The 24,151-nt window shown below is 35.8% G+C and overlaps 1 protein-coding gene across 2 annotated transcripts; it reads left to right on the top strand.

The window, feature by feature from the left end:
- The first annotated feature begins 9 nt into the window (after window positions 1–9).
- Window positions 10–24,089, top strand: LOC135684034 (telomerase-binding protein EST1A). 2 transcript variants are annotated; one of them, XM_089109535.1, is made up of 19 exons: window positions 10–2,175; window positions 2,643–2,939; window positions 4,029–4,132; window positions 4,869–5,007; window positions 6,661–6,722; window positions 7,553–7,704; window positions 8,913–9,005; window positions 10,208–10,301; window positions 11,001–11,086; window positions 12,470–12,570; window positions 13,420–13,614; window positions 14,205–14,254; window positions 14,803–14,833; window positions 15,774–15,836; window positions 17,050–17,203; window positions 18,375–18,468; window positions 19,318–19,441; window positions 20,831–20,903; window positions 21,645–24,089. In XM_089109535.1, the coding sequence occupies exons 1-19, from the start codon at window positions 121–123 to the stop codon at window positions 21,776–21,778; spliced, it is 4,101 nt and encodes a 1,366-aa protein (XP_088965661.1). In that variant the 5' UTR covers window positions 10–120; the 3' UTR covers window positions 21,779–24,089. The 2 variants fall into 2 exon arrangements, with proteins under 2 accessions (XP_088965661.1, XP_088965662.1); XM_089109536.1 differs by having other exon boundaries at window positions 14–2,175; window positions 8,910–9,005.
- The last annotated feature ends 62 nt before the right edge of the window (window positions 24,090–24,151 follow it).

Here is a 24,151-nt window from a genome sequence, read left to right as displayed (position 1 = left end):
CCCTCCGTCTGGTTTCGTCTACGGAAGAGCTCCTTCGGCTTTCGCGATGTTCTTCCATTGATTGGCAGGTTTTCTAAGAAGTGCAACAGCAACCGACGCACCGATAGCAGAAGACAAAAAATGGCGGACGACACGAATGTGTCTTCAACACAAAAGATAGTTCGAATTACCCAAGAAGAACTAGAGCAGTCCACGAACCTTGGTAGTCCAGAGCATGTTCATCTAAACAATAAATCAAGGAAACATTCAAATAGCCGTGCAGAGGCAAGGAAAGAGAGCAGTGATTCGCCAAGTTCATCTGACGGACAATTGAAATCCAATGAAAATGGGAAATGGAGTGGCGAAAGCAAGGGTTTCCAGGTGCAAAACGAGGACAAGAATGATATGTTTAATGTCAAGGAAGCTAGTAATAGTGGTAGCGTGGAAAAATGCGATGAAAAGCAAGTCTTGGGAACCAAAAACGTGGACACGGCTAAAATGAGGAAACCGCGAGTTCGGGAAGGTTATGGATTGTATCAGGTGAAAAAGGGGAAGTTCTCGGATAAAATGAAGATATCAGAAGTTATGACCTCACCAAAAGAAAAAGTTAAGCCTGGAGAAAATCAGCTAAAAGACGGGCCAAAGAAGAAGAGTCCCACCAAGGGAAATGTAAGCAGCATTAGGAATGAAAATGCAGCAGAAAGTGAACAGAAATCTGGAAAGTCAGAGCGGTCGTCTTTGGATGGAGATAATGAAGCCATCAGTGGTTATAACAGAGAAGAGTCTGCTAAAAGTAGGAGCCTTTCTGCCAATATTCAGGTGAACAAAAAAGATTTTCACGAGGGAAACACTGTTACGAACACTTTACATTCTGAAGAGAAGAAATTTGTGAAAGAAGACTGGGATCTTTCTCACTCTTCTCATCAAGTTGCTAGCAAAGCTGAAGAGGAAAAGGAAGATTCAAAGAGACCTATCAGTGCAGATCAACCAAATATACCAGTTATGGAAACTAAAATGCCTAACAAAGATGAAAAGACCTCTGGGGAAGCAAACAGTAGGAACGATAGTTTAAAAAGAAGATTAACTGATTGTAAGAAAAAAGGGGAAGATGTAATTGACATACAAGAAGGTAAAAATGCAAAAGATGCATGTGCCCATTCCAAGGAGAGCAAAAACAACACGAGCTTAGGGCAGCAAAAAATTGCATCAAAAGAGCAAACACATACTGTAAAAGGCATTGGGAGAGGAAAAGTGTTGTTAAAGCAGACATCAGGCAAAGGGAAAGAGCGTTTGAAAGATAGAAAAAAGCCCCCATTTAGAAGAAAAAAGTCTGTTGAAAAACAAACAGAGGATTCTAAGTTTAATGAAGCTGAAAATGAAAGTAATGTTGATCCTAAAAATCTTAAAGATGGTGTGTTTGCAAATGACTCTGGAAATAGAACTAAAGAAAACACATTAAAGGAAGTGAAAGGAAAGGCAACTTTTTCGGATACGGATAAGGAAATTTGTGATCAAGAAAGTCTTGAAGCATCTTCAGATAATACAAACAAAAAAGCCGGTATCATAATTTTACCATCTCCAGGTCTTTTAGAGCAAGCTGAGGCTCAGAGGGATGTCCAGAAAGCAGAAAAAGATAATGAACAAATTGAAACTTCAAAAGGCTTCCAAAAGCTTCAAAGACCTGCAGGATTTGACCCGAAGAAACCTAGAGGGAAAGCGAAGATTATAAATGAGAAACAAAAGGAAACTATTTCTGAAAAAGAGAATCTGACGATTTCATCATCAGATGAGAAAGTATGGTCTCGCATAAAGTCTGAATGTAACAAGATGAAAGGAAAATTAGCAAAGAGCTTTCTTGAATTAGAGGACATTGAAGAAATTTTGGAACTGTCTACATTACTTCAAGACTTGTACAAAGAGCTTATTGTCAAGCACCAGGATTTTTCATTTGAAAATGATGTTGAGAGCTCTTTATGGAAGAATACTTTTCATAATGTCATCACAAAAATAAGAGAGTTATTAGATGAAAAACCAAATGGCCGTGACTTTAATGAAATTGTTCAGTTTTATTGGAATTTTCTTCAGGATGGGGATGATTTCTTGCAAGAGATGCTTTTGTCCCTGCAGGAGGAATGGAAATTTGATTTAGATGCTTTTGTGAAAAATCCTTTGAAAATGGTTGGTTGCAAAAAGCAAGTGAGTTTTATCATAAACAATTTTTCAAATGACTAATCAAATGGCTCTTATACTTTTTGAATTTAAGATTGCAGAAGGTATATTTGTACTCTGGAGAGTGATGGATGAAAATTACTTTGGCAGGCTATGTTCTGCTATTTCATGTCAACTTCAAATTTTCTGTACCAAAATTTATTTGGACATCAAATATGTAAAACCTGATAATTATGGCATATTTATTATGATATGATATAAGGAAGAAGTGCAGGATAGGCTGTCGTCAGAGTCGTTTAAATCTTGCAATGAGTAGTACTATGAACAAGGTAATAGTCAGGAATACCAAGACGTCTAGACAGCAAAAAGACATCTAGAATCCAATACATTTTAAAATCTAATTTCCAAATAGGTTAAATGTTTAAGTAATATTTTGGCCCTAAATTCAGGGTTTCATAAAAAATATTTGTTATTGCTTATTAAATATTTTGCAGGTTAAATATGCCATCAGAAGTTGCCATTTGATCTTGTTAAATTTGGGTGACCTAGAGAGATATATCACAGATTTGCAACAAGATTTAAATTATTCAAAAGCCAATGAAAATTACCTGAAAGCACAGTTGCTGGCACCAAAGAATGGCAAGTCTTACAACCAACTAGCTGTTGTTGCTGTTAAGAGCAAGAAGAAACTTGATGCTGTTTACTATTACATAAGAAGTTTGGAGACAAGCAAGCCAATAGAATCAGCTAGAGAGCGACTCCTAGGAATATTTCATGAAATCAAGAAAAAGGTAGTTAATCTGTCCACCTGTTTTATATTGTTGAAAGGAATAAATACCCTAAGAACATTTCTTGTAGTTTTTTGTTGAATTAGGTGAATGGCACTAGATACATTAAAGGGGTGCCTAGAATGTAGTTTGAGCCACAAGGAGAATCCATGCCAAAATTAAATTACATTTCAATTAGAAATTATGACATTTCAATCTTTGCATAAGTAACATGCTTTTTCAAGTCTCCAAGCCCACAAGAACCCTGCTGTTGTGAACCATTATGATTCAGAGTGGTGCAAAAGCTTCTGTGTATGTCAAGTTTACATTTTGTTATTGAAATTCCACTGCATACAGAATCAGCCAAACTGCATTGAAGAGAATCTTGATTTTGAAAATAGCAAAAAAAGTGTTGTAGGAGCGTGCTGAATAAAGTATCTTGAAATTATAAGGTTTGTTGCAAAATAATATGCCTTACAAATCCAGGTCTCAAGTCTAGAGCTTTTTTCAAATGTTTGTCAACCCAAAACATTGCCCAACAAACCAAGTGTCTTGGTGACTGCATGCTGCATAGCTGTCGGGTTTATCATTTTACCTAATTAGTTATACCCTTTCTATTGTACTTTCTATACACCAATTTGACTTACGGCCTCGTTTTGAAAATTTCTCCTAACCTAATTATACGACTTTTTAAAGCTCAAATTTGGTTTTATCACCATAATTTTAGGCCGGATACAATTTTTCATATTGTTTGTGCTTGTATTTTAGATTTTACGGAGAAATGAAGTTTTAAAACTTGTAAGGGATTTGACCGCAAAAATCATTCAGGGGGAAACTTTACCCCCCTAGTCGCCAATCACGGTCAAATCCCTTATAAAATTTTTATCTTTTTGTTGTCATAAAATCAATATCGTGAGCAATACCATAATGAAAACTTCAAAGTATACTAAAATCATTGCTCGCAATCCGAATCTGAGGTCAAAAATTTTGTACAAACTAATTTGAAGAATTTTTTAAAATGAGGCCGTAAGTCGAATTGGTCTATTGTGTTGCCACTTGATTTGTAGCTCTCAATGCCATTTGACTTCTGATTTTTGTTTAATCCTACTACAGGCTGATTTCACGAAGAAACAGTGCCTGGAAAAGTCTGTAATGGCTGAGGATTTTGAATGGCAGAGAATGGAAGAAAATAAAGCATTTGATAACGATTTTTCAAAGTATGCCTAACTTTAATGTAGATATTTTCTATAGTAACCATATTTTTGTACCTTTGTGGTATGTATCCTGATTTTAATCCCAGATCAAATCTTGTCTGACAATATCTATAGGTAATTGAGAAAGATACTATAGACTCATAAAACTTGAGCAAAGAATGAATTAGTTTTCAGCAATAAGAGCAAATTTGATCAAGTTTTTTTCTAGTAAATTAGCTAGGGAGCTACCAATAAAGTGTGTTCTTTAAATTTGGAACATGCCACTCCCAGATGATATAACATGGAAGGTGCAAGTAACTTAGAGTGTAAAAATGAACTGTTTTAATAACACCAGGTCTCAGACTGACCTGAAGATTAACTACAATTTAACAACAGAATAAGGTTTGACAGCAGGTTTGAAAAAGGGCTACTGGATAACGGAAAAGGCTTTAGTGAAGAGGCTGGATGTAGACAACAGAACATAACAAAAAGATAGGTGATGATGATGATGATGATGATGATGATGATGATGATGATGATGATGATGATGATGATGATGATGATGATGATGATGATGATGATGATGATGATGATGATGATGATGATGATGATGATGCAAAGTTGTATCAATGGTAAAAATTATATTGGAAGTAAAATGTACTGTACTTTTACAGGCAATTTTAAGTACTTGAAGCTAGAAAAATTTCTATGCGAAAATGATTCATTGACAAAAAAGTCTTACTAGTTTGTTTTGTTCTAGGCATGATACATGGGTCTTCATTCGTGGTGGACAGTGCTACAAGTTAAAGCTTGGCTTTAATGGGAAGATCAAGGAAATTAAGGAAGGAGGTGATATGTCAGAAGAAAATGGAACTCAAGAAAAAGTCTCTTTAAGAGAGGTATCTTTACTTCAATTTCATAAATTTCTTGCTTTGGTTTTAAAGAAAATTCGGTTTCAGAAAATTATTATTTTAAAAGTTCCAATGAAAATATTTGTAAGATTGACAAATTTTTGAAACAGTTTTTGACAAATTTTCCTTAGTTAAGCCAGCTCCAGTTCTGCTCTATTAAAGTGATCCTAATGCCATATTCTCTGTAGAAAACGTGCAGCATTTCAAGCGTTCAATCTCATAAGCCCCCGATTTTATTTTGCAAAGTTAGGATTAAGTGCCCAGGGCGGCTATCAGAACTTTGCTTAAAAGGGCTATGAAAAGCCGTGGAAGCCATATAGAAGACGAAAACAGGGCCCGCTTCTGACCAAAAAACGCATATAAAGTACGGTCAAGATTCCAAGTAACTGACGATGAATCGGATGAAGACGCTGACATATTTGAACGCTGGATGCTAGACGTTTGAGAGGTAGAAAGTTTTGCGGAAAGAATTTTTCGCGGCAATTTTTCGCCAATCATGAATGTCGCGCAAAAAACTTTCTTTTCAACAGAGGCTGAAAAAACAACCAACAAAGTAATGAAGAGAATCAACATTCATATTCTTAAAAACAATCTTTGGTCTTCAAAGTTCCCAAGAGTTTGCCAATTTCGTATTTCCAAAAGTTTCGCGGATCAAATTTTGGCGATTTTAGGCCAATAACACGAAAAACGTAAAACATTTTTCCCGCGAAAATTTCTTCCCTTAAAGTATGATTGTAAATATTATTATAACCAATTTGTTGTCATTTTTTAGTATTTTTATTAAAATTTTCTCATGACCAACATTTTTAAGATGGCAGCTAAGCATTTAAGCCTATTGTAACCAACGTCTTTTGCAATACACAAAAATATAAAGTTAATAATAAGTATGACGACAAAGAATAAAGACATAATGTTTGAAACATTTGCCAACTTCTGTTTCATCATGACAAATATCCGATAAGTAGACGAATCCGGTATTAGACAATTCCTTGTTGAACCATTAAATAGACAAGTCCATTATATTGAATTAAATAAAACATTTCGACTCTAGCTAGATTCATCTTCAGTATATAATTACGGGCGAATAAAATTTTTCTTTGTCGTGGTACTTATTATTAATTTTATCATCAAGCTGCGGTTTCAAAAGTCTCAATCTAATAAATAAATACTTATTTAAGAATTTATGAAAAAAGCATTTATATTCTAAAAAAATAATTGCATTGTTATCTGTGTTATCAAAATGTCTTTAACAGCCATACCCCTGGTATGAAAATACAGGCAACAGTTAGAAGTATATCAATTCGATTGTTTTATTTTGATTGAATTCAGATTAAATGCTTTGTTCTTTTATGTTTTCAAATGCCCACTGTTCGAACTCCTCAGAAATTTTTCGAACTTAGTAGTGTCCCAGTTATTCAACCTTATTACGATAGACACCCACTCAAATGTTCAATTTTATTTTGTATTGGCCAAGACCCTTTTAAGAGAAAGTACCATAGCTTTAATTAGATTTCTTTTCGAATTAATTTCTTCTGTAGCGGGGGTTTTTTGTGTATTTACCTATGAACTTTCGTTTTGAGTATTAGCAAAAAAGTTTAATTGTGTTTCGTTATTTCATGCCAGGATAATTTTTATTTTCAGGCCAGTAAGCAGTTCTTGGTCTATTACCTCTACCTCCACGGAATATTGTATACCACAATAGGGTAAGTGGCATCAGAGCTTTCAACTAGTTTCATGAATTGGCTAACATTAGCATTTCAACGTGTCTCTACTTTTTCTACAAAAAAACAGTTTTTGTTGATTTCTAGAGGTATTTGCATTTTTTTATTTGTTTCTGACAAGCTATGCTTACCGAGCAGTGTGCTGGCCCTTCGTCTCGATGTGACCACACCTCGTGATTCTTCCAACCGAAATTACAGACAGAAATGAAAGTTTGGTTATGTCGTGGATTTGCACCCCTTTTCACGGATCTTTAGTCCACAACCAGCAGCGCAGATAGGGGGTTCACCCTGGCAGCACCCTGGGGCCCGGTTTCTAAGAGAAGCCCGGATTCTTTTATTTTCAACGATAATGTATCATTCCAAGCAAGGTATTCTCACATTAAGGCCCAATTGGGCCCGAAATTAAATATTAAAGTGTTTAAAAGCAATTCTGTGTTGTTTATGTTTCAAACTATTTTCGACAATCTTGAACGCGGGCGGGTCCGTGAAAAGAACAAGGAACAATGGCTTAATCATGACGTCATCGATGGCTTTAACAATGACCCAGAGGCGACTGAATGACTTGGCTCTGCTTCGGTAGGCCTATAGCCCAACTCGCTGTCGATGACATGGTAACATTGACCCAGAGGCGACTGAATGACTTGGCTCTGCTTCGGTTTAGCCCAACTCCCTGTCGATGACATGGTAACATTGACTTACTCGTGTCTATGGCATATGTTTCTGAGTGGCCATTTTTGTCTTTCATTTTTTATGGCATTTCTTTTCCGAGTAAGTCAAGGTTTTAAGTCCCCTAATTATCGTCTTATTTGCAGGTTTGAACATGTTATGGCAGTTTACGAAGATGCAATGCAGTCTTTCAAGCTTGTGTTAAACGCAAACAAAGCATCTTGCATCAAAAAGGAAAATCTGATTAAATATATGGCCATAAACATCTTCTCGATCAATAATCTTCTAAAGAAGTTAGGTATGTCTTTTTCATAGATTCCTATGAATTCTAAATCACATGTAAGTTCTCTGAAACAGAGCCCCACATGAAGAGGGAGGGGCGTCTAAATATCATTTAATTATGAAATTACACGATCTCTTCTTTTCAGAATACTTCAAGTTTTTTATTCTTTGTCTTTTTTTGTATAATGCAATAGAAATCAACAAGTACATATCACAAAATACTTTACATACACGAAATTACTCTACAACACTACTAATAACGATATCCTGGAAAGCAAAATAATATTTCTACCCCTGGGCCATTAAACATAAGAAAAAAGCGAAAGGTTTCGTGAAACTTAAACATACATCTAACTACATACATGTGTACTAAATATTAAATTTTTTAATTCAATTGACTCTTCAAAATCGTGGAGCCCACTTTCTAACCAGGATTTTATTTGAAACCTTTCTGGGGTTTTTTGTTGATAAAAATACCTAATACATAATTAAATTTAAATTACCATATGCATAAGTATTGTTAATTGTCCCTTACAGGAATTACCAATATTTGTAAAACCACACTGTCTGCCTTGATTTATGTACAGATCTCATGGTCCATGTATATATTTCCTGCATGGCAAGGCTGATTACGATATTTGAAAAACGACAGAAAAATATGGAAACGTAACACGTGGTACTTAAAAGATTAAGCGATGAAAAGGTTTCCTTTATTTTTCATCGTAGTGTGTGCTCGATATGATGATGATAATATAATCTAACAAAAGCTAGGATAACCGGTAGGAGAAGTGGCATTCTGAAATACTTCACCCCTGAAACAAGTCGAAATGACAGCCTTTAGTCATTGGGCAGCCATTATGCAGAAGCCTTGATTTCGTAATGCTCTAGACCCAATTCTCTCTTAGCCTCTTGTACTAGGTGAGAGACTGGCGAGTGCCGATTGGTCTAAACCCATCCTCCTTCTCACGTTACTTTCGATCCAAACCTGGATATAAATTTTCAGCCTACTTTCGGTCATTATCCGACGTTTCTACTCTGAAGAATGTCAGACGAAAAGTGCTTTAGTATGCTATTTGTTCGCTTTTCTGTGCTATCTTCATATCTTGCGGTACAAAGGTCTATTTAAAGATATAATTTTACGTTTCTTCTATATTCTCCACAGCAAACAATTAATGAAATTTCTGATTTCATTTCAAATGAATACAACGATTTCTTTTTCAGAAGACAAATCCGAAGTAATTGACGTTGCAATCATATTTGCATTGGATATGGTTGGAATAATTGCGCAACATTGTGTTACTTTGATGGAAGATTACGGTATGTGTTGCCAATATTCGCTCTCATATTGAAAAGGTTTGAACAGATCGGTTCACGAAATGCCTCTTGTAGTGCAATGAATATGTGGTAAAATTGTGCATTTTGTGTTAAAAGCATGATATTTGGCACATAAGTAGATCTCACAAAGGCAAACATTTTAAGAGTTGGAGGCATTCTAAAAATAGATTTATGAGGTATTTATGACGTCATTTCCTTAGAATTGGATATCGTGTTACAAAATTGGAAATAGTAGTAAGGTAAACATTCTGATTAAAAACACACTATCAAAAATTGCCCTGATTGATATGAGAAACTTAAAACAACAATTTAGTTTCAGACTTTTAACACAATCTGCACAATCACAGTGATTTTTGCTACATATCTAACGCACTATTGGCTTTTTTGCCACCTCTCGTTCAATTCCCCTGTTCTTAAAATGGTTAGTAATTTAATAAGCTTAACTCTAGCGTTAATTTTTTGGCATGTATACAATTCTTGTACCTAAGATCATTTCAACGAGATATTATGGCTAGAAAGCCCAATACAGTGTTCTTTTGATATGCTTTTTCAGCAAGTTTTTCTTTTTCAGTAAATCTGTTGCGTTGTACTTTGTAAACTTTTTGTCCTTCGATTATGGATTTTGTATAAAAGCATCTCTAACTTTGTTTTTTTTTCAACTCTTTGTCACTGTAGTTTGGCTGCTGGGAGCCAAACAATGAAATTTTAATTAAGCTAAACGAATACCGTAAATCCTCGAATTAGCCCCCGGGGGTATTTATTTTTGATATTTTTGGATGAGGGCTTATTCGAGGGGGGGGGATTATACAAGGGGGGGGCTTTTAAAATTATTGTAGACATTAAGAAGACATTATTAAAAGACCCCATTTATTCTAGTAGAAATTTCTTTATGAGCATTTAATTAGTTATTACCAGAGGTATGAATTTGTTGTGGTAATTCAATAAAACGCCATAGGCAACCTCAGATGGCAAAAATCATCAAATGGAGGGGTCAAAAACGATGGATTTTCACCTTATCTTCTAATGCAGTATAAAATAATTTTGTTTGCATCTCAAAAATGGTCCCTTTTCGATATTCACACCCCAAATTTACATTTTCATTTGGAGAAATAGAATCGAAACAAGTTTGTTTCCTTAAAAAACTCTCACTGTGTTTTAATCATGGTCTTATTTACGGCTTTCAGATACCGATGCTCTGGATCAATTATTACCAGCAGTGAATGCATGGATGAAATGGATGTGCGGATACCTTGATACCATCAAATGTTCTTCTGTTTGGTATGCATGTTATGATGTCATCAACAACCTTTTCACTATATTTGTTTTCCGTGTCTCGGCTATGCAACACAGTCGCTCTGTTGTTTATTTTGGCTTTGCATCCATTATGGCTTGCACGTTCCTAAGAGGCGTTAAGTAACAATTTCTGTATCTATTTTCAGGATGAAACACAAGCTAAAAATTAAAGTTTGAGCAGTTGAAGATATCATTCATGAAATTGTTTAAAAATGTTAGGGCTCATTTTAGTAAAGGATTGAAAAGACTCCGTCAACCAGTTAAAAACCTTTTCTCATTTGCGCATCATACGATCAAATGATCAAACTTTCTTCAAAAAATATTACAAAAACTATAAACATGTATATAATCATAAATATAATTTATGTAATTATATATAATCCATATAATTTGAAATTATAACTTACTGATTAAGATTTTTAATAAATACCAATTTTTAATCTACCTCCTTTAAGGTCTACTCAATTCTTCTGCTTTTTCTTATATCCCAAGAACATTAAAAAAGTCTGCTGACAGAATTAAAAATCCTGAAGGAATGAGATTTTTGTCTAAAATCATTCATTCATTAATGTTCGTTATATTGCTACTATTCTTGATACTTTGATTATTTAATTCAGTTGTTCTGAATCATTCCCTGATTTCGAATTCATTTCTTTTAAAATTCATCTTTCTTAATTTCTACAGCCATATGAAGGACATTTGGGAGAACATTGTACGGTTCATAAATGCAATTCGAAGTTACGATATTTTGCCTGCCAAGGCATCAGAAGGTGATGCAATTTGTCTCTTTGTCTTTCATGCGCCTTGCCTGTTGAATAAAACAATCATTTTTGAAAAAACATATCTTTTAACTGAAGAGCTTGCATATAATATACGAATTTTCAGAGTTCTTCAACCTCAAAAAGCCACGAGTTGAGTTCAATGTCTTATCCCAGCCCTTTTTGTGTTCACATGAGCAAAAAATTGTGCAAGAACTAAAATTGCCAACAATTACTGAAATAATCAAATCTGAAACTTCCATAATCATTTATATATCAATTAATAGTTTGACACCGTCACGTGACATAATGAGGACGAGAAACTCAGGGACAGACCTTTTTTGCATAAGATGAAAATCAATAATGGGCAGAGAACAATTTCATTTTAAATGTGTTTTTTAAAATGAAATTAAAACGAAATGAAAATGAAAGCATTGGTGAGCTGAAATTGGAAGTAGGGAATTCATTTCGGTTTCTTGTTAAAGCCCTTGTTTTGTTCAAATGGACAACAGCGAACTGAAACTAAAGCTTTTCTAATTCGCATCAGGTTTTTGAAAGCGGAATGAAGCAAACTGAAAAACGCAATGCTCCACGGGATAGCTTTCTTCCGGACAATATCCTTCAGCTTTTGAATCCTTGCTCAGCGGAAAAAATTAAAGGACCTGTTTTCTGCGCTCTTCTCTTTCTATACATAAACAATTTTGCCCTTTAATACCTTAACGTGACATTATTTGCAGTCCAAGCACCATGTCGGGTTCCTTTAGGTGAACAGCAAGCTAAATAAAACAAGTTAGCTGAACTCATACCACTCTGAGTTTCAAAACATATTTGATATTTACATTTGAAGGAATGCTTTTTAGTAGGTTTTCTTGATATTATCAGTATATGATTATCTTCCCGAAAGCATTAAAACTGAATATTGTGTTAACAGAACAGAAGCAGTTTTTCAGTTCTAATTGATATCCCACCCCTGCTACAAGAGCTTTTTTATTTTCAGAAAGGCCCTACTTGAGTTTTTGCATTTGAGGTTTATAAAAGGGTCTCTAACACACTTTCAGCGAAACCCATTGTCCCTTTTCAGCAGAATCAGTTAAGATTTTCAGTAGTCTACCAATGCTTTTATGGGTTTGAAGGACAGCACTTCTGATACCTCAATCGTTCCCTCCAGCCTCGAGCCCTCCAGTACATAACCCTTTTGCTATTGTTTTGCAACATTTTGCGCAAAAGCCCGACCCTTCCTCCTCTGGTTATTTGATAGCCCTACACCACTGGCTTTTAGTCCCACAAACCTCAGCTGAATTCTTCGCCCCAGGAATAATAAGGCCACTAAGACATTGCTATACTATTTATACAAGGGCTTGGAACTCTTGTTTAAGCGTTGTATTGTGTTTGCAGACGGTGAGCCTGTAGGCCTTTTCGAAGACAAATTCTTATCTGGGTTCCAGCCTCTTTTTGAAATGGACAAGCCCTCGATGAAAGCATTGCAAATAGATCGGGTAGGCTACATTAATGCTGTGCCATTTTTACCTACCTATATTATTTCTGAAGACAAAGTTGAGCTGTTAATGACACGCCTCGCTAGATTAAACCTTTTTATGCGTTGCCACCAAGAAGTGACTGTGCGCAAATGCGCGCATCACGTCCTTTAGTCCGTGTCTTCAGTCAAATATTTTAATTTTCTACATTATTCAAAAGATTTTCACGTATACATACAGTTTTTTGATGTCTAATGTCTGTATGCATTATGACGATTTCTCTGCAAAATTTGATGGCCGCGAATTTTTATTATTGTATTGCTTTGAAGACGGCACATTTTTTGTAACAATGCTTCGATGTTTCTAAGTTTCCCCTAAAATTATTCTCACACTGAACTCTTTTATAAGATTTTACTATTTGATATTGTCTCAAAGCTCGTTGTTGATATTGATAGACTAAAACATCAGACATATCATAAAGCTGCACATCTTACCAGAATATAACTTAGAATAAAATATGAATATTTTGTTTTTTCGTGTGTCCGCTGAGAATATGCTATTTTAGAAATATGGAACTTCTATATCAGGCTGAGTTTTGTATGTAAATATCTGAATTTGGTTGGGTCTGCTACAGCTTTAGAGAAAAATTCAAGGGAAGAGGCATTTTGTTTGAAGTTGCGCAGAAACCTGTCCAAAGATAACCTTTTAAAAGGGATTTTTAACTACTGCGACTGCAATATCTACAGCTTATTCTAATAACGGATTGTGGCTATTGACTCGTCTTCGTGTGGTTTGCGACCAAAAGCCTCTCTGTTATTTCTTCAGCACAAACTGTACCAGTATTCCAGTAACCTTTACTTTGTCCTCTAGAACAAAGCTGAACGACTGCTCAGAATGGAGAGTTTGAAAGAGCTTGCGTTCATGATATCAGAGAGCGGCAAACTGCCGGTTGTCTACAATGAAGAGACCCGGTCGTTTGAAGTTGTTACGCCTTCTGTTGTTTTTGATTCCCCAACCAAAAACGGTACAACCTTATGCCTTGAAGAAAATGACACTGATTTACAGGTATCTACAATTCTTTCATCGATACACTGATTTAGGTTGCATCTTGTTTTGTTGCAGGATATTTTAATGCTTTTTGTAGTAGCTACAATTCAAGACCAAAATTACAGAGATTTTCCAAAAGGTTTTAGACTTTTTCGAATAAGGTAAAATGTTCTCACCCCAGACCCCCTTTTACAATGTTTGAATTACGCTGTGATGCTGTGACTAAAACTATAACTTTGATTTATGGGAGGGGGGGGGGGTCGGAGGGATTGAGTTATTTCTTTTACGAATATTTTCTTGCATTTTGAAAATTGAAATTTGTCTCATTAATCCTGTTCAAGATTGTAGTTCAAGATTTATGTTTATTTTCGATATTAGAATTTTCGCCTGTGTGCTTTTATTGAAAGCAGAACCATCTTCTGATCTAGGTCTATATTTTGCATAATCAATTTTTTATTTCCGTAGCAATAACGAAAAATTCGAGATTTTGTAAGATTTTACTTTTAATTTAACTTTATAATCATGTCTGTATAGATTACAGTGCTTTTTTGCGCTGATAGATCACCTCCGTCTAAACATTTGATTTATAATTATTTGTTCTTATGCAGGGTGATGAAAGTGACGTCATCATTGAAGATGTGGTAGAAAATATCGACGAGTAAGCAATTTTCAATTTTTCTGGTATTCACTAAATTCTCCTTAAAACTGAAGAATCTAAGGGACCTGTAAACAATGTGAGCTTGGCAGCTGACTACTCTTCTCCTCAACAAAGATCATTCCAGTCCATACTTTGCTGCAATAGCTACATGCTGTTGCATCTTTGAATGATCACAAAAAAGCGAAAAGGAATCCAAGCTTTGTCATGTTGTGAATCTTTTCAGATTGCAGCAAGCAAAATTATGCTGTTTTTTTGTTTAATCTTTGAGAAAAATACAAAAATTTGAAATGAACTACCCCGCGAATAGGCCCTCCACCTAAACACTTTTTTTGCAAAAAAACGCCAGGACCGTTTTCAAGGATTTACGTTTTGTTTTTCCTTGTTTTGCTTTTGGTCCTTGTACGTTTTTGCCAAATCTCCAAGCTACTGTTGATTATGGTACTCCACGTCAACTTTTATCAATTCATGATTTGATTAGAATGTATATAAAATGCAAAAGACACAAATGTTGGTAGTTTTTATCGTAATAACTGTACTTTTTGTTCTAGTCGAGAGCTTCAGTATCTCAAAGAATTGAAGGTATGTTTATAGAGTAAGGGTTATCTTCGGTTTCTTGTACCGTCAAATAGTCTTTGCCTTCAAAGTTACGATAATGTTATCCGCAACTACACTTTCTGCTGTCCGACCGCTAACAAAGAAACTCAGTGAGAGAAAGCAAGGTTAGGTGCACAAAAAGGCAATTCTTTATTTGATGTCACAAAAAAGTGTACCAGCTATTCGGGCCATCAACAAATTAATATTTTGATGTCGCTCAGTTGCAGCCAATTACATTTCAAAAAAAAATTTTCAAACTTTTTGTATTTTTTTAGAGATTTGAGGGCCAAATGTTTCACTTGAAATGATTTTTAAGTAGAGTTTCCTATGGATTTTCACACTTTCGTAACGTTTCGTGACGTGTCATGACGTGTCCTGATGTTATTTGATGTGATTTGATGTGATTTGCGTAAAAAGCTCTAATTTGTCATTTTGATTATTGAATTGTACTTTAGTTAATTTAATTGATGATGATGATGATGATGATGATGATGATGATGATGATGATGATGATGATGATGATGATGATGATGATGATGATGATGATGATGACGATGATTATGATAAAGATGATGATGATGATGATGATGATGTTGATGATGATGATAATAATGATGATGATGATGATGATGATGATGATGATGATGATGATGATGATGATTATGATGATGATGATGATGATGATGTTGATGATGATGATAATAATGATGATGATGATGATGATGATGATGATGATGATGATGATGATGATGATGATGATGATGTTGATGATGATGATAATAATGATGATGATGATGATGATGATGATGATGATGATGATGATGATGATGATGATGATGATGATGATGATGATGATGATGATGATGATGATGATGATGATGCCCCTGATGCTAGCGCTTCCATTATACGAATGTTACCTTTGCAGGCCAAAAAGATGGAGTTAACAGCTAAATTGAGCGACCAAGTGAAGAAAAAACAAGAGAGAGCTGTAAGTATAATAACTTCCATCTATTTTTGCAGTTAAAGTGCAAAAACTAGGTATGGAACAGGATGGTTCTATTGTTGCCACTCCGTGCTTCTTACAGCTCTGTCCATGCCTTATTGAGATCTTTGCAATAGAACGTTTTAATAATAAGCACCAAGACAAAGAAAAAAGACATGTTTGAAGCATTCGACAACTTCTGTTACATCATGACAATCGGATAAGTAGACGAATCCGGTATTAGACAATTCCTTGTTGTACCATCAAACAAGTCCATTATATTGAGTTAACTTAAACGTTTTGACTCTAATTAGAGTCATTTTCAGTTTGAGGAACATTTTCTCTCTGCACTGTGACACTGTCCCAGCCATTTTTGACACTGTTCTTTCCATCACGTTAATTGCCATCCCAATCTTCAAATCCCATTTTGATATGATCCATGTTTTCCCATGAAAAACTTATTTTGCACACCGGTGTCCTATTTTGCACCATTTTTAGAAGAAAAAGTTCGGACATTTACAGTTTAGGAAAGGCTTTGAAGCATCTCTCAAAATCATCATGTATCATCTTATACTGATAAGCCGCCTTTTCTACAAATCACTTTTTCATGTATGGTTCGAAAGATTCTGGTAAATTTTAATGTCTCGACAGCTTTCACGCTCGTTGTCAACTGAACTCACATGCTCCTTGTATATCTCAAGTTTATTGAACCGTTGTCTTGCAGTACTTAACATTATCTTATTCAATGTCCAATCTATAAAAGTACTTTGCAATGGACCGAACTTTAGCAAGGTTCTTTTTCTCGAGCAGTGAATTTAAGTTCATATCGTATTTTCCTAAAAAAGTCTTCTTACTTTATTCAGACTGAATATTATTTAATATTTGTTAGCAATATAACTATGTACGAAAGCTAATATTCAAAGAAGAATATGCCATAGTTCTCTGTTTAGTTCAAAGAAGAATATTCTCTGTTTTTTGTTAACTGCCAATTGGTTGGTTGTATAGTGCGTGAAGCTCGCCCTTGAACTCTGATTTTATATCAACCTAACTGATTATATTTTTATCATTAATTCGTTTGTAGAGAAAAATCTGAGTTTTTCTCAAAAAGAAAAGTAAATTGTATTTCTCTTATCCATTCAAATCTATTGCTTCTCTTCTACGTTGCAAGAACGTGTTAACAAAGTTCGCAAGCTTTCAACTGGTTAATTTTGGTTTTTAGGCCATCGTAGAAAACAATGCATCTCAAGTTCATGTCATTTTTGAAAACCACCCAAAGCACATTGTTCCTGACACTAACTGTTTCATCGATAACCTCGCCGGGATTTTAAAGATTGTCGATTCGAGAGATTTCGATGTTGTTCTTCCTCTAGTTGGTATGTTTATTTGTTTTTATTTTTGTTATTATAAAATGTTTATTGATACGCAAATTTTAAACTCTAAAACCCTTTTTAGTCTGCTTCGGGTCTTGAACCATTTTATGTCAATTTAGAGCTGGCAGTACCAATTTTTCATATTTAGAGATATGCTTTCGGACGGTGTAGTCAAGATTAAACCGTTCTAAACAACATCACTTTAAAGGCAGTATGTTCCAATTCATTTCGCTGGCCATTCAAATTTCTCATTGGTTGGACTAGACAATAGACCTATTGTTACGTACCCAATCGGCTGATTCTCAATGTTTTCCTACAGAATGCGTCCCAAAGCCTGTTGTTAACTCTGAACGATTGGCTGACTGGACATAGTGCCTTCAAACCCTATTCCTTATAAAGTTGCACAGTCTCAAATTAAGCACGAGTTTTGTTTTCAAAACAAAACAAATTTCTTGCAAAAATACCAGATATGGGAAATTTTACATACAAAGATGCTGTACAGGGTTTAAGGGAGAAATAGTTTTCTTTACCTTTAAGATTTTCTAAGGGAGAAGTTTGAAATACTTTTTCTGCCGCTGCTCTTCGGTCCTTAGAATTAAAAACGTTCGGAAAGTGGACCAAAATTTAAACGCAAAACTTAAAGGTCGTCAACAGCCAACTCCCGTAAATGAAGAGATAGCTCAAAGGCGTTATTTTTTCTCTGCCGTTATTTTCGATCCGCAAGTTTACACCTTTTTGTTAAACTGGACAGCTGATATTTCACGAATAGCATCAGATTAAAAGTTCTTCAATATATTCCAAAATATTTTAAGGATGCGATGATGGCCTAGTGATTAGAGTGTCGCGGACTACAGATCCGAAGATCTGAGGCTCGAGTCCCTGACAAGACCAAATTTTCACCGAGAATGAGGGGGTTGCCAGCTCACTGTAATTCCAGGCGTATGAATCACAAGGTGTGGTCACATCGAGTGGAAGGATCAGGACACTGCTCGATAAGCATAGCTTCTCAGTGTCCTAAAACTAGCTTCAGATGCTAGGTAGAAGCAAAAACAAACAATATATTTTATCTTCTCGTGCAACCCTGAAATGTTTTGGTACAAATTGCTTTTTTGAGCTTTCATTTCCTTGTCACAAGGCATTTTCACGATCTTGGTTAATTTTCTTCACGTTTCAGTCGTCAATGAACTGGATGGTCTGAAGAAGGGCAGAGATGTGCCCAGCAAATGTCCAAATGAAGCCAATGCGATGTTGGTAAAGGAACGGGCGAGGTAAACAGGGCCTTAATACTTGCATATAGATTGAAGAAGACGAAAACTCATCAGGGGGGATTTTCAGCCACAAAAGGTGTTGTAATCACAACGGGGCACTTGCAGTTCCAAGACGGTACTTGCAGCTCCATAAGGAGATGTAAATCCTACTAAAGACAATAATGACCGCAGTATCGAAAATAATTAACTCCTGGAAGGAAATACACGTACCGGAATGTGCTCTATAGACAAAGTATCGTCTATCTTAGAACCTAATTGGTAGAACACAGCCATTTCGGAGGCAGCTTTTAAATAAAGGTGGCCCTGAAATTTTCTGTTTGGGAAACCGTTAATCGGGTTGTCTCACGGAAACACATATTCAATGTGATAGAAACTTATTGCCCAACAAAGGTAAACTTAGCGAGGCGGAAAGTGACGAAGAACAGATATTGAATAAGGTAGTTACAAATTAGAGGGAACTTTTTCTTGGGAACTTTTTCTTGGGAAAAATTCTGATCAATATTGTCCTTTTTCAAACTTTGGTGTGTATTTCTGAATTTGAAGGATTTCAGAAATTTTCGTTGTTGCTTTTTTCCAGGGGGGAGGGGGGAGGAGGGAGGGGCTGTTTTTAATAATCCTTCATCTTCCGTGGTCTATCCTCTGTGATGGCTTATAAATGTGAATCGCTTCCAATAAAAGAAAAAAGGGCTAAAGCAAAGATGAAACTATCCTTTTTAGATGTATGAACCATAAATCTTGTACGCAATCCGCGAGGCATAGGTTCTGTAATTTGCAGGACAGGAATGACTGCATTCTGTTTGTCTCAATTTTTCCATGCTAGTGTTGTTATAATTTTCTCCAAAATTGCAGAATTGCAATGGAAATGTTGGAAAGTCGCTTTAGCGAAGACAACGCAAGGCTAAAGGCATTAACGAGTGCTGGAACAGAGTTAGATTCGATTGCGTTTAGAAATGAAGAGTTTTCGCAAGACAAGGTGTGTATTAACCTAATTTCTAAATTTAATTTTTTTCTGTGTCCAATGAAAATAAATCTTAGCCAATCAAATATGCACAAGCAAAATTCTTGTCACTTTGATGCAGCCTTTGAAGGCATTGTTTTAAGCAATGTTTCCAAAATCTAAATTGCTTTGCAGCAACACTGCATGATGCGATTGAGCTGTGGCGTATACCTCACAGCCCAGTGACAACCTGAGGGTGTCATAAAAGCGCTAAAACACAGAAAATAGCAGCATTATATATATACTTCAATTGTGTTAATCTGCAAGTCGAATTTCGCCTGCTTCAAACTACTTCTGACTTATGCGAAGGAATTCATACGTCAAAAGTAAGAACAATTTCCCTGAGACAACGCCTTCAGTTGCATGATTTTACAAGTTGTTGCGAAGGGCTCACGAATAAAGAGTTCAAGATTTTCTGCAACTGAACCTTTTGCCACTTTAAGTTACTACAATGTTGAAAGAGAGGAAGTTTGTTCTCTGCATTTAAGGCATTGAGTCGTAGAGAAAAAACGTATATAGGGTCATCTGCTCGCAACGTGGTAATGGTGGTCAGGACATAAATGGTCAGGACAATAGGGTGGACAAAAATGTCCACCCTGCGACCAGACAAAAATCATGCAAAAATTTCCTGCGAGAATGTAAAAATAAAAAAAAATCACGTTCTAAAAACTATAATGATGTGTCATCAGTTTTATGAAAGCATAAGCTGCATTTGTAAAATTTTGAGCAAGTTTACTACCATCTAAAAATCATTTTTTATGAACGCCTAAATTGACCTGGAAAAGGGGTTTTTTATATACATAAGATACATTTGTTTTATCCTCATGTTTTATCAATAAACAAATATTATTTAAAAAAGAGCTTATTTTGAAAAATTTCCTGCAGAGCTCTATGCATGAAAAATTTCTTGCGACCGCCCGGTCAAATGGTCGGGTGTGTTTTCATGCCCTGATAGTGCTGTTACGTGAACAATTAATAATGTTAAGAGCATATAATCAGTCGCATGGTTAGTCGTATGTTCGGTCGTACCGCAGCACGACAATCGTGGCTCGGCGTTACTGGTTACACCCGGTTCTAATCGCATGACTTGATGATTTTAGCTCAGTTTTTTCTGTCGATGCTTTTTGAAGAGAATTGGCGGTCACAAGCTCTTGTCGTCTAAAAATTCAAATTGGTTTGCATAAGAGCTGAGCAGTTTTAAATTGACATTAATTACTTGATTATCCAGTAACGAATAGGCCTTTCATTACGATTGGTTGCCTGTTTATAGATGAGGTAATCGCCCCGTTGTCGTCCGTTTTATTACTATCATTTTTGTTTTCCAATCATGTTCTTTTCTGATTTCTGACTAAATTGCTTTTTCAGGGAAAAAATGATGATATTATTCTCTCAAGCTGTCTCCATTACTGCGACGAATCTATGTCAAGATTCTCGCCAGGTTTGACTTTTAAAGTTTAATTGCTAATTCCGATATGCTAGATAATTTGTATAATGGCGACATGTTCCGGATTATTGGTAAAGCCTGATCGTCGTTCCACCTAGCAGTTTTGGAATCTATCTACATAAGCACGAAAAAACCGCTACTTTGTAGACAAAAGGAGTTCGTTTTCACCTTAGGAATCCATTTGTAACATTCTCAATAGGCAAGCGGCACTGATTGGTCAACCTCAACAGTCATGTGCACGTGTTTCTGATTGGCCTATTTCGATCCACAACTGGGTATATATATTTCCTAGCTTAGAGTTTTCGATCTATGTTCTGACGTTTTAAACTCTGAAGAGTGTCAGACGAAAAGCTTTAGTTTACTAAATGTTTACTTTTTTCAAAGCCATTTTCAAATTTATATTTGGTGCATAGAACGGGCCACAGAAAATTTCATTCCCGAAGAATTGGTGAGACGTTGCCTTTTTGCCATGTCCTTTCTGTATTCACTCATTTACTCTGTTAGAAATAAAAAAAATTGAGCGAGCTGACTATAATAAGCTTTTTCTATCATTAAAGTATTGCTGGTGCTTCATGTATTTCAGGCACTATTCTGTATCCAAGCACCAAGTATCTGTGATAGATGAATTAAATAAATAAAGAATTCCAAACTGATTTTGCGCCTTCTGCTTATAAAAGCAGAGCTAAATATGAAACTTAATGAATATTTTTTCAAATTTGAACCTGTTTTCCATAGGCGACAGCCCTGTACGGCTTCAAAGAAACGTGGTCCTGCTTACAGACGATAGAAACCTTCGCTTGAAGGCTCACAGTCGTCAGGTACCAACTCTCAGTTTGAATATCTTCCTGAGAATGGCTCATTTGGACTAAGTCTGACCGTGAACCTGAAGATTTGATCGCAAATGGCAGCTAGCTTTGTCGAGGCAACGTTTCCTGTCAACTGTTTATGAAGGAATTTTGGATCTCTTTAATGGACTCTGTGAGCCTCGACTTGAAAGAGCTCATGTTATTCCCATCTACCGTGGCCTCGCAATCGGTTCTGCGTCCTCGTGACTCTGTTGCTGTCAACATTCACAAGTCGTTGTTGATGTTGAAACCGATTATATTCAAAAGAAGTCAGGTTGCTGTTGTTGTTGAAATCAGTTATGTTAAGGAGAATGCTTCTAGAATTCCTTCATATATAGAAACAATTCGAGCTGAGCAAGTAAAAGTTCCTCTCTGATTCCCTCGCATTTTGTTTGTTCACTTCACTGGGAGAAAAGATGGACGACGAAAGTTGATGAGTAGAGTTCGAATAGATCTTTGTAGAGACTTTCCCTTACTTAAAAGTACTGTTGTCTAATGCTTACAACTGTTATTTCATTGCTTTATCCAAAATGCTGGCCCTGAACTATCAACCACCATCATAGCAAAGTCTATGAAATTCTGCCAATTTTGATCGAAAATTCTATTTTTTAAGCCTTTTTGGGTCGCGCCTATTAAACAAATGAATTGCGGGAATGCACCTCATGGCTTGGTGTCCCCTACCGATTCCCACCAGACCATTGACTAAAAAACCCTCTCCTCATGAGGATAACGAAATTTCACACATTGCCCTCTTGAGAATTTGCATTTATAAAGGACTTCGATCTGGAATCTTGTCGCAAAAGTCATGGTTTTGTTTGCAATGCACATAGAATAGGAACATTTGTCGCCATCGTCTCAAGAGTATTTCATTTAAGACGGTGTTCCCAAATGAACGACAGCAAGGGTGTTCTGTAAGCTTTATTCAAACCCCAAGGCAATAGGTAATGCTCAGTTGAAGTAGGGAATATATACATCTATCTGTAATATATGTTTCTACTAGAGTTTTATAGTTTCAACCAGGGTGATACATTGGCTCAACTTCGATTCGTAATATAAGAAATATGCCTAAATGTCAGTAAAGTCAATACTGGCTATCGATTGCTTAGCAACTCTCCAATTGTCATATTTTAGTGATTCCTTCAGTGGGCGTGGTTAGAATTGTTCGCTGCCCCACCCTGAACCTAGCTCTTTTATTTGTTACAAACCTGTTGCATTAAAGCTATACCAACCTTTCTCTTATGTATGGTTTTGTGGAAGATCCGACATAAAGAATAGAGATTCTTCTCGCCTTTTTTAATCTACTTCTCCATAAAGCTTCACAATAGCTCATAATTGCGATAAGGCCATCCCCTGTACCCCTATTTTTGCGTTTGTAGAAAAACCTTCACATTGATTAATTTTTTTCTGACTCGAGAACAAAAAGGCTGAAATTCATGTTGATAGTAGAAGATGCGAGAGCAAAAATTAGAAATTGCAATTCTCGCTTGTTTATACGCCATTTTGTAGGAGAATTCGCACCATATGACACATGGAGATTGTAGGTAGATGCATATTTCCTGTGGGGATGCTATCATTGTCATGTATTCTCATGGGGACTGTTGAGGCGCTGGGGGTCAGTTATTCCGGATTCGGAAAAAGTAGTGATCTTTGTTAGGATGTTAGTAGAAAAGCAGTAAAGTTGGTTACTCATCGGAGATAAGGCAGATCCACAATCCCGGACGAAATTGTTGCGACTAAATATCTGCCATGTTTTACTTTACATTGCCCCTGTAAATTTAAAGCCTCTTTTTCACATATCTATTATTTGTGCTTCAAAAACATGCATTCATCATTGAATCGGGGGAAAGAAAAACGTTATTTTTGAATGGGAAGAGAAAACATCAACTTTTCTTAAAAGTCTCAGCTATTTTTTGTCCGGGACTGTAGAATGTTACGAGAATAATTAGTGTTTTAATATGTCAGACATTTTATCAAACATTATTAGTTGCAAAAAGTTTACTTTACGATGTAATTTATGTTGAAGTTGAAATAATTATTTTGAGTTTTGAGCTTACTCTAGGTTTTGTGTACCAAGCCATTATTTTGTGCAAATTATTCAGATTAATTGCACCTTTCATTATGATTCAATAGTGTTGTGTGCTGCTGGTCACCGGAAACTTTTCGAGTATTTTCCCTCAGTTTTCCCTGCACTGGAACACATGCCTATGGCAATTTCGAATGCACACCTAACCTTTAATCGTTGTTGAAACCAAACTGATAAAGTTTCAACAGAACTGTAAATAGTTGCTCGTCAATTATATCAAGTTTTTGTTGTTTATAACCATTTTGAGGGCAATTGATGGACCTTTTCTGCCCCTCATTTTTTCTGCTTTCACAAAGTTAGTTTCCCGTGTGATA

Source organism: Rhopilema esculentum, chromosome 7 (genome assembly GCF_057945365.1).
Source record: "Rhopilema esculentum isolate cy_ngs chromosome 7, ASM5794536v1, whole genome shotgun sequence".
NCBI lineage: Eukaryota > Metazoa > Cnidaria > Scyphozoa > Rhizostomeae > Rhizostomatidae > Rhopilema > Rhopilema esculentum.
This window is presented reverse-complemented; position numbering and strand designations above follow the sequence as displayed.

Excerpts from the sequence above, each read along its gene's own strand:
- LOC135684034 (XM_089109536.1), top strand. The coding sequence starts at position 121 with ATGGCGGACGACACGAATGTGTCTTCAACACAAAAGATAGTTCGAATT. Across the intron at positions 13,615-14,204 it reads AAAATGACACTGATTTACAG|GGTGATGAAAGTGACGTCAT; the intron begins GTATCTACAATT and ends GTTCTTATGCAG. Across the intron at positions 17,204-18,374 it reads TGTTGTTCTTCCTCTAGTTG|TCGTCAATGAACTGGATGGT; the intron begins GTATGTTTATTT and ends TTCACGTTTCAG.